The sequence below is a fragment of the Mastomys coucha genome, unplaced genomic scaffold (genome assembly GCF_008632895.1).
Source record: "Mastomys coucha isolate ucsf_1 unplaced genomic scaffold, UCSF_Mcou_1 pScaffold5, whole genome shotgun sequence".
Taxonomy (NCBI): domain Eukaryota; kingdom Metazoa; phylum Chordata; class Mammalia; order Rodentia; family Muridae; genus Mastomys; species Mastomys coucha.
Genome location: NW_022196911.1, coordinates 44,229,435 through 44,240,738, shown reverse-complemented (window position 1 = coordinate 44,240,738; position 11,304 = coordinate 44,229,435). Strand labels below are relative to the sequence as shown.

At 41.0% G+C, this 11,304-nt stretch overlaps 1 protein-coding gene across 1 annotated transcript in view; it reads right to left on the bottom strand.

Moving 5' to 3' along the window:
* Positions 1 to 8,894: 8,894 nt before the first annotated feature.
* LOC116077182 (olfactory receptor 56-like) overlaps positions 8,895 to 11,304 on the bottom strand; it is a 3,541-nt gene continuing 1,131 nt past the window's right edge. Inside the window, exon 2 of the mRNA XM_031351542.1 lies at positions 8,895 to 8,917. Coding sequence (XP_031207402.1) covers positions 8,895 to 8,917 — 23 coding nt within the window. The remainder of the gene's footprint in view (positions 8,918 to 11,304) is intronic.

Here is an 11,304-nt window from a genome sequence, read left to right as displayed (position 1 = left end):
AGAGAGAGAGAGAGAGAGAGAAGGATTGCTGTTGTACCTCAATGTATGAGGTCCTGGGTTGAGTGTGTTCCTTGGGAAGGAGGAGGGAGGAAAGGAAAGAAGGAAGAAAGAAGGGGAGACTGTGCCCTTAGCTGCGTCTCTGGGGTGGAGGTACCAATCACCCCGAAGGTGCTGTTTGACAGAGTTCTAGTGTTTGGAAACCTGGACTGACCTTTCGCACACCTGGTGGAAATTTGCTACGCACCTTTTGCTTATACTTCTATTTCTCACTGCTAAAGGCCTCTCTCCGAAAGATAGAGCTGGGATAGCAAAAAGCTGGTGTAAATAAGAATGAAATTAATGAAAGTTCCTTAGGAAAAACAGTTATGCAGAAAGCTGAACCTTTCTTAAGGGCTTATTATTTGGATACACATTTAGATTATTAAGGAGTGTTAATAGTAAGCACGAGACAGAGGATTTGAGAAAAAATATTAAAGAAGAAAAGCTTAAGGAAATTCTAGGCACTGACAAGCTGTAATTGAATCTCTAGGTTTCCATGTTCAGCTACAGAAATAAGGAGCTTGTATGAATAGGAAGAGATTATGATCACACAGTTAATGACAAGCCTTGGTACCTTCCAGAAGGCAAAAGTAAACAGTTTTAGGAATCCTGATGTTCGTCTATTCGTTACAGAATTGTAATAAAGATAGGAATCATATTGAAACCAGGGGTCATGACAGAAACACAGAGGAAAACGTGTTGGCTCAGCAAAGTGCCTACCTTCCTGAACATACCTGTCAGACCAGAACTTTTCTGATATTGTAGAAAAACAGAAAACAGACCACCTTAGCTTAAGCAAGGGGCTGCACTATATTTTAAGAATCAAAGAAAAAAAAACGATGGTCTTACACCAATTATAAAAGAATTACAGAGGAAGGAAAGGCAGAATTAAATAAGGGCCAGAGAGGTTGAACTTTAGTAGAAAGCCAAGTTTGATCTAGGTAGTAAGAAAAAACTTTTGATTTATTAATTCTGTGCCAAATTAAAACAGAACCAAATTCCAATAGAGCCATCCTGTTACTTCCGGAACCTCAAGCCTTTATGACACTAACCTTAAGGAAGACGATATCGACTTGAGAGAAAATTGTTTTTATCATAATGTTAATTTTTTGCTGTTGTGAAGTTGCTGCTTGCTTGCTTTGTTCCTCTTTCAATATTCATATGTAATCAAGGAAGACTTTAAAAGAAAATGTATTTTGAAAAGATGGATATAAATGAAGAGTCTCTGAGGAAATGATTTTATGCATAAATAAAACCTGTGAAAGACACAGGTTGTCAGAGTAGGTCAAGTCAAACCAAGATGTGCTTCCTCTCTGTCTTGTCTCTCATGAAGCAAAAGTGAATAGTGTTCCATGTCCAATTCTTCTCTCCCCACTCTTGCATCCACTCACCCAAAGCCCTGTCCTCAGCCGAGGCTGGTCCCAGGAACTGGGGTAGGATAGGAACCGAACTGGAGCCTGTCAGAAACTCAAAGTCACTTCCTTTCAGGAAGACGTAAGTTTAATTTTCCTTTACATAAAGTCAATTATCTAGCTGATTGTTGTTTCCATTGGCAAACAAATTTAAGATAAACCAAGTATGACAATAGTCAATTCCTCTTCTTTGAGGATCAGTGTCCATTTACCTGAAAGAAACTGCATAGTAATACATATAGGGAGTGAGTGACATCCTGTGTAAATGTGGGTTGTTGACAAGGGCACTGCCATATCAAGGATCCCAGAGCCTTAGACTCTTGGAACATACCAAAACCTTCCTGGGGCTAGGCTCATGGAAATGGCAAAACCTTCCCTCCTAATCCAAGTGCAAATATCCATAGTGTATACAGAAAACGTCCACCATAGCTTTCTGCTTCTCAGATGGTCACAGTCCGAAGACTGCTCCCCTACAGAGACTGAACTTACCAAACTAGGTAAGTCTGCCTCTTTGTTAAACTCTGTAATAGCCCACCCTTCTTGTTTATCTGTGACTCATAACCCCACCTTCTTGTTCAGCTTATACAATAATCTTGTTCCACTATCCAACTGTATAAAATAAACCCAAGGAGATTCCAGCTGCAGCTTCCCCATCAGAGAGCCTGGTCCACCAAATCTGAGATTTTCTGTGTGTCCGTGTCTAGGTCCATCCCTAGAGCTGCGTAAGGATGTGGGCATATCTGCTTACAAGGGTTTGTGCATACAAAAGCTTGAGTTTCCTTTCTTTCTGGTCATGGCCATTCCCCATGACAAAAGGTGCTGTCTTTCTCCTTTATGTTTGTTGAGAGGTTTTTCTGTTTTTTTTTTCCCCTGGGTAGGGAGAGGTTTTGGTTTGCCCTCAAAAGAGGTAGGTGCTGGGTTGATGAATGTCAATGTCAAAAGTTTCAAGGGTGCCTGAGAACCTCAGATATGCTTCTCTGGATGTAACCCAAACACTAATCTTACCTGATACTTGGACTTTAGAAAACATGAGGTGAGATACTGGGGACATGCCTGTGCATGTCCTAGTCAAACATAATTTGCACTTACTTAGTGCTTAATCTAGGTGGGCAAAACTGTTTAGAACCACTATTTTGTTAAATTCATCCAATTTATGAAAAAAAATTGGGCCAGGGCTCACATCCCATCCTAAGTGGTGGGCAAGGAAGTATACACTGACTGCTCTAGCAGACAAATTGTAAAGCATCTGTCAGAATCTAGGATATTCCCTAAGACTCCAGCCAAAGGTTACAAAGTTACAGTGCAGAGGAAAAGTTACATTTTCTTATCTACTGCACAACACAGTGAGCATGGTTCAAAGCCATGTTTCATGTTTCACAGCTGCTGAGGGCTGGCAATGCTTGCACGTTCTCACCACAAAGAAATAAGGATGTGAGGGAACCCATATGCTCTTTAGCTTGATTCAAGAATTCTGTAATGTGTACACATGCAACATTGGATTACAGCCTAAAGAATAAATACAAACATTATCCATCAACCCAAACTAACCAAATGTGGTAGCACAAGCCCGTAATTCCAGTACTCTGAGGCAGGAGGATCACAAGTTTGAGGCCTATCTGGACTTCCAGATGTAAAAATAGACACAGGGTGGGAGGAGGACAGTAAAAAAGTTGGAGAGGAAGGAATTCTCAACACAAACTTTAAAGTATCAAAGCAAGGCAAAGAACACTGCAGCAGACTTGAAATGAGAGAAGCAGGAACTTCTGCGCCATTTGGTTTGGTGATTGGACTAGTCATCTGCTAGATGACAAGGCTTTATTCAAAGGAACAATAAACTTCTTCCAAATTCTAACCGGAGACAGTTCTGCGCTTCTAAGGGAGGAAGATGTTTGTGGTTCTTAATCGTGTTGTGTTTCTGAGACACTTTGGAACATGTTTTAAAGAGCAAAACCTGCCAGGCATGGTGGCTCACATCTGTAATCTTAGTTTTCAAGAGGTTGAGACAGGAGGAATGCAGAGAGTTCCAGGACAGCCTGGACTACAGGTAGGAGAGCTTGTCCCTGAAAACAAAACAAAACCAAAAACAAATTTCCAAGTGAATGTGTTGCCATACACTCCTGGCATTCTTATTTACTGGATCTGAATAGGGCTCTGCTACTTGCTGGTTTTTTTGGCTCCTTGGGTGAGCTACAGGGGAAGTAAATAGGTTTACACACATTGGTTTAAGGTAATCTGGGTCTACAACTATTTTCATTTGATAGTAAGAGGAAAAAGCTAGATAGAGTCAGAAGATCATGGAAATCAATGAGGAGAGATCTAAGACGTAGCAAGCTGCAGACATGCACCCATAAGGGAAGCTACAGCCCAGCCTGGATGGAGTTCAAGATCTGCTCTGGCCAACACACTGAAGAACTCAGAGTACAAGTGGATACACATGCAGTTAGGACTCAGCAGATCATCTTGCTGACCGTGAAATTTGGCCTAAGATTAGCTGAACAAAGACAACAGTTTCACCATTGTGAAAACCAAGAGTGCCACCTTCCCGCTTCCCAGTGCCTCTGCCAGTCAAAGCACACAGGTATCTCTATGTTCAGCCCAACCTTCTCCAGAGAACCTGAGGTGAAAGGCTAAAGTCAGAACGGCTCTTCCCAATTCCTGACCACCTTCCATCCCTCATCTCTCAGACCTTCCCTCACCTCCTCAGTTTCTTCCACCCCTAATCAGCTCCCCATAGTTCACCATCTACTTCACTCTGCAAATCCAGTCTTTGGTGGAATGTGTAAGTGTTGGTCCTGGGAGGGACATTCACATACTCTTTTCCCCCAACTCCAAAGCTCCAGGTAGAGATTTATAGAACTAACCACTCAAGGTAGTCTTCTGTTTCTTTCAAAACTGATAATGAGCTCGTGTCCCAGGTTTATTCAAGGCAGATGTCTTGGGATGCCAGACCCAGCTATTAATGAGACCAGGGAATAGACATGTACTCCACACCAAAAAGGAAACCCAAATAATGAATTGGCTCCAGGACAAAGTTCACTCCCCATGGCCCTAACTTTGAAAAATACCCTAGACTCCCATTAAATTACAGAAGGAGACACCCATGGGATATTGCCTAACATGCCACCTACTCTTCCCCAGCAGCCACGTTTACCTTGTCCCAGGGTAACCACTGAATGCCAGAATGTCTGCCTATACTCTGGGAGTTTTGTTAATGGATGACCAGGTCATGTGTTCTGTGACCCTTGTTTTCAGTTCACACCCAATACTTTCCTATATCACTCACTGGTTATTCACTCAATACACAAATAGTTATTGAGCACTGTGGAAATAAATGAAGACCAATCAAAGAAAACCCAAGGCTATTTACCCAAAGTTGCTATAGCAAGGGAGTCAGCTACTGCCTCTTGAGTTTTGATTGACAGTTAGAAGCTTCAGACATGGGGGGTAAGGAATAGCTGGGCATAGTAATACCTGCCTTTAGTCCCAGCACTTGGGAAGCAGAATCAAGCAGGTCTCTTTAAGTTTTAGGGCATCCTGGACTACATAGCAAGTTCCAGACCAGCCAGCGCTACACAGTGAGACCATTTCTACAATGGGAGAGGGAGAAGGAGCAAAATAATTAAGATTCAGGTGTGCCCTGATTGCAGGATGTTGGTGCAGAGAAGCTAGATTGGCTCACTAGAAGTGAGCTGCCCTACTCACAGTTAGGATATATATTTGGGCTTTCATACTTGATCCTAATGCAGGAGCAAGGGAAGAATTAGAAGACCAGACAGGTTATTTGTCAAGACTTGGCCATTTAGCAATAATTAATACTGTTTAGCTTCCTAGATCATTACTAAAGATAACAATCTTGGAGCAGGAGAGATGGCTCAACAGTTAAGGGTTCTTGTTGTGCAGTCCAGAGGCCTGGAGCTCAGATGCACATCACAAGCTTGGTGTCTTATACATGTGCACTCCTGGAACTTTAGCTTTGAGTAGGACAGAGACAAGAGGCTTGAAGGGGCTTGCTGGATGCCAGCTCAGATACTTTCAGCTTAGAATGGCTGTCAATACTGCTTTGCTTTTGGCCCCTTCCTCCACCTTCAAAGCCAGAAGAATGGCATCTTCAAATCACTTTGCTTCCATTACTTTATCTCCTTCTCTAGCCATATTCCTCCCATCTCTCTTCTCCAGCTGCTAGAGATCAAGCTTACATATACACTATACACTATATATATATATATAGTATATGTACAATAATATAGAATATATAAGCATTACTCAAGCTACATCTCCAGCCCTGAGTGTAAAAAGAAAGTGCATGTTAAATGAATTATAAGTAAACTGTGCTTCAAGAGCATAGTCTTCATGATTTTCATTCAGAATATATTTTTTAAAAGATTCATTATCAATAATTATTATATAAGAATGCCTAATGAACACAAATACCTACTGAGTTTGACAATATTAATAAAATATTTCCTCAAAAGGTCAACACTGATCTATGACACTAGAATAAATAAGAACAAAGATTAAACATTTATAAGTAGTGGCTGTTGGGTAAGCTGTTGGTATATTTGTCTACCCTTATAAAGCTTGGTAAAATAAACAAAATATGTTTTGAACTTTTGTGCCTAAACCATAATATAGCACTTTCAAAATAGCAACTGACAGTTAAGGTATGAATGCCATGGTGTTGTGTAGAGAAATGGGAGAAGTTGAAGTCCAACACAGAGTTTCCCACTGCATCAAAGACTCAGAGAAAGTTTTACAGGCTCTGAAAGAGTCTAGTGGAAGAAACACCTCTATAATCAATTAGAATGCAGATCACTGGCTAATACTGTCTGTGTTACAGACATAGATAACTACTACTTAGTTTTCGACTATGAAGTATCTTGTGCATGTATCATTCACACAAATAGACTTGGGCATATTTGAGTATCCATTCAGGAGCTAAAAAAAAAAGAAAGAAAGAAATAGATTATCATTTGTCAGTAATTTTTTAGGCATAAAAGTTCCAGACTAGATTATTTCTCAAGACCTTTTCCAGTCTGTGGCTCAGTGATACAGAGGCTGCAAGAGTGGTCCCTGTGATGAGCTCAGAGAGCTGTGAGCCCAGCAGGAAGGTTTTACCCCTCCATAGCAGACATCAGAGGTTAGCAGGGAATTTCCCTAACACTCATGTTACAGTTAAGGCAAGCTAGTTATCATCAGTTAAGTATCTTAAGCTATCTTAAGAGTAACTGGGGATGGCACTGGGTAGGTGAGAACAATATTCAAATGTGTTTTTGCCACTTTTAGCTCTGGTTAGAAAACGTGAGCAAATTTAAGTTAAAACACACACACCACACACACACACATACACACACACACACACACACACACACACACAAAAACCCTAACAAGACTACAAAAAATACACATCAGAAATAAAGGACATCGTTGTCTGTGTGACAGAGTCAGGCTGTTGACACATGTGCATATGTGTGCACATACACTCCTTCACAGGGTGCATACACATAATAACTATGTCATTTATGTCAGTTACCTGAGACAACATGTGAGGGCTTGGGCCAATTAGAATAAGAGAACAAGTAAATATACAGTGTGACTTCTCACTGTCTTCTATTTACTTTCTGCCTTTCTGTTGCTCTGATGCTGGCCTGGGAGTGAGTTGGGACAGAGAGGAAAATGTTAAAGAGAAATAAAGATAAGAGACGGTCAAAGGGGCCTGATTTTCATCTGCCAGCCGGGTCTAGAGTCTAGTTACAGCAGTCTCCAGACTGCCTACATGGGAACTAAGCACAAGGCCTTACCCTGCCTTCCCTAGAGTCCTCCAAGGCCACTGAGGAGGCCAAAATCATATTTCTTAATCCGTTTCTGAAATCTGTACCTAGTGAAATAACTTGGGCTTAATTTTTGCATGTCTTTGTCTTAGGGGCATTTCCTCCTTGCACACAAGCCTGCTTAGTCCAGCACAGATAGCTTCTTAATTCCACTTATGAAAAGTTCCTTTCATGGGGAAACGAGTAGACCAACATATTGTTTGCTCTTCTTCAACCTCAGCTACGGGTCAATTCCTTCACACAATAGAGCTCCAGAAACTACACCACGGAGACAGTGGAGGCTGGGGCAGATAGGTACACCCCTTCCTGACACTTCACATCTCCTAAGGGACTCTCTGTCCTTCCTCCAAATAGCAGGATGAGAACATTTCCTCCCTTCTCAAATTCCTCTTCACTTCTTCCATTCTGTTAGCAACTGAAATTTTTAAATCTCATTTTTGGCATTTTGGTTTTTGAGTCTTAAGCATTTAACTCCTGAACCCCCACCATGGTGCTTGGTTAACCAAGACCTGACCTGGACACTATAAGGTGCATGCATGCTGAGCAACACTATAGCCGTTGCCAAGGCCTGGACTAGCCTAAGCTCATCTTTGACCAGATGTATGCTCCCCTGGGCTCTAACATTAGCATTAACCCTTTTCATAAAGTGCTTGAAAAATGAAGGAAGCAGTTGAACAGGTCAGCTGGCACAACTCTTAAGTTTCCAACTGAAGGCTGTGGATGGCTATGGCAGAACACTGGGACCTCAATTTAGTCATCAGTATCATATATGTATATGGTATACATATATATGTACACATATATGATTGTATGATTACTAGTAAACTAGTATATTAAATAAATTTGGGACTGGAGGCATAGACCAGTGATTTAGGGCCTGTCTAGCTTGTGTGAAAGCTCTAGGTTCAATACCAGCATTTGTTTTTTGTTTCTGTTTGTTTGTTTTTTCGAGATAGGGTTTCTGTGTGTAGCCCTAGCTGTCCTGGAACTCACTCTGTAGACCAGGCTGGCCTCGAACTCAGAAATCCACCTGTCTCTGCCTCCCAAGTGCTGGGATTAAAGGCGTGTGCCACCACTGCCCAGCCAGAAAAGTTTTAAATATCCTCAAAGTAGAGGTTTAAAGAGGCCAAAACTTTTTTTTAATTGAAAATCTTTTTTTATACATATATTCTGATCACAGTTTTCCTTCCCATCTCCTCCCAGATCCTCCCCCATTGCCCTACCTCCCCATCAATCCAACTCCACACCCTTCTCATTCTTTCAAAAAGAAAGAGCAAATTAAAATATCAGAATTTAAAACCCAAAATAAAGTAGCAACACACATACCTAGACACAGGAACAGGCACACACAAACCAGAAAAACACAAAACTGGAAACTCCAAGATATGGGCAAGACCAGTTAGAAAAAAAAAAGCCAAATAAAGGCTATGAAAGAAAAAAAACCTCCAAAAATACCAAAAATAAATTTGTAGAGCATTAGCCATCTACTGCTAGGCATAGAGCCTGCTCTTCAGTGTGGTTTGTATACCCAGCGAGGCACCATTGGAAAAAACTAAGTTTTCCTTTGCCCTCAGTTGTAAGTTGAACAACTTTGTAGTTAGTCCCAGTTCCTGTCTCAGTGCTGGGACCCCATCTGGCCTGAACCTGTGCAGGTCTGTGCATGCTGTCACAGTCTCTGTTCATTCCCAGCACCTTCGCTGCATGGCTCACCAATGCTTGTAACTCTGGCTCCATGGTATATCTGACACTTCTCACCTCCACAGGTTTATGCACACGCATGGCATACCCCAGCACACACACAATAAATAAAAATATTAAAAGACACTAGAGGCAAAAATGTTTCTCCTCTTCCTTGAAGCTTTTACTTTGAAACAAACAAAAAAAATGGTACAATTCTTTGTAGAAATGAGTTCATATGTTTGTCAATCCTGTTGTGTCTGGAAATACAGTTTCCTTAGTGTTCTCCTGGCTCTTACAGCCTTCCAACCTACTATTCCAGATAGTTCCCCCAGCCTGGGCAGTTTTATTTTAAACTCAAAATATTAAACTGGACAACAGACTTTAAGCCTAATGTAAAATCTGTCTCTGGGGGATAGAGAATTAGCACTGTAGCTCAGGAGTGGAGTCCTGTCCTGGTGGGTGTGATGTCTGCCTTCAGTTCCAGGACTGGAGGGGAAGAAACAGATGGAAGACAGATACAGAAGCAGAATTCATGGTGGTCAACTAAGATCTTACTAGGGAAAAAAAACAAAAAACAAAAAAACAGTCACTGAATGAATAAGCCATGCCCACTGGCAAAAGATGGCATTACACAGGGAAGAGACAGTTGCAATGTCAAGAGAAAGGATCATAATTTATGTTTTGGTCTTTTTTCTTCTTTGACGTAGTACTGAGGATTGAACCTAGGAACCCCTGTATGCTAGACAAGTTTTCTACCACTGTGCTACATTCCTAGCTGGATTAAAATTCCTCTACAATTAATGGACTAGTACAAGAGGTTGGAATCTGGAAGGATCCCAAACATAAGCATCTTTTGTTAACACCTTTTCTTTGGGTAAAGCATCTTACTGTACAGCCCAAGCTGGTCTCCAAATTGCAGCCTTCCTGCCTTTGTCTCCTGATAAATTTAAATACTCTCCCCAGAGATATTTTGCTAATTGCTAGAAAAAAAAATGAAGCTAAAAAAAGAAAAGAAAAAGGGAAAGTTCTCTCAATTGTATTTTAGTGGGGCCCTGCTGGAGGTGCATACAGAACTAATCACATGCTACCAGAGGTAGAATCCAATCTCTTGCAGCTCCAATCCTACTAAGCTCAAGCAAATATCCTAAGTGGGCATTGCAATAAAATAAATCAAAGGTTGTAGGGGAGGGCAGATATCTCATTCTAACCAAAGGGAAACTGAAAGTTAACGGATTGACAGTCAGTTTGAAGAATGGCATTGGCCCTCAAAACAAAAATTGTTAAGTTTAGTCTTTATGATTTTTATTCAAAGTGCACAGCAGAGTCAGAAAGGACAGCACATGAAAAAGCAAAGAAAACATGACTCTGTTCATCCAGACCAATGGTCTAGTCAGACTAACAGATCTCATGAGTTTAGAAATAGATCATGGTTTTAACATCTCATAAGTTGTTTAATGAATGTAAAGACTGTGAGACTACTTGAACCTTCAGAGATCTTCAGTTGTGTTTGAGAGAGAAATTGAAGCCCTAAGAATAAAATCACTCTAGACTTGAGAGACACAGTGGCTGAAATGCTGAGTTATGGTGTGAAATAAGAGCCATCCTGGAAACAGAGGGAAAATGTCAGCAATCTAAGATGGAGGCAGATAAGGCTCACCCTGTAAAGGATAAGACAGTTCCTATTTCAGGATTTGTCGAGCACACAGAGATGTCACAACTACCCAGCTCTTGTTTATCAGGAAGGAAGCTTAATGGAGTTTGACTACAACAGCCAGTGGTCCAGATTTGGCCTGTGGGTTAGGGTTCTGATCTCTGAATGGCAAAACGGGCTAATCAAATATTACAGGGCCAAATAAAATGAAGGCAAATGAAAGAATTACAGCAGCATCAGATATCCGTGTTTGAGCCTCCTGGTAGTCTTAAATTGTTAAGTTGGAGGCAAGCTCATATATCCCAGAATAGTTGTGATGAATATATGTCTGTATATATCCATCCATTGTCTGAGGGAAAAGAGTTGGGTCTCGTAGTACTAAAATCCCAGCACAGAGGAGGCTCAGGCAGGAGGCTGGAGAGTTTGGGGCCATCCTGAGCTACATAGTGAGACCTTTTTGAAAAGGACAAAATAAGTAACCAAGTCCACAAAAGCCCTCAAATATGCTAGGTATTCATAGACATTGTCTTTAAACTGATTGTTAATGTCTAACAGATCCAACAGTCTTAGGAACATTCAAATCCATTGATTGTAAACAAGCCCAATCAAGAGTCATGCCATTTTTAAGATGCTGAAGACAAGATGTGTAAAAAAAAGTAGTCAAAAGTATACCACAATACAGGTTCTCCATTAA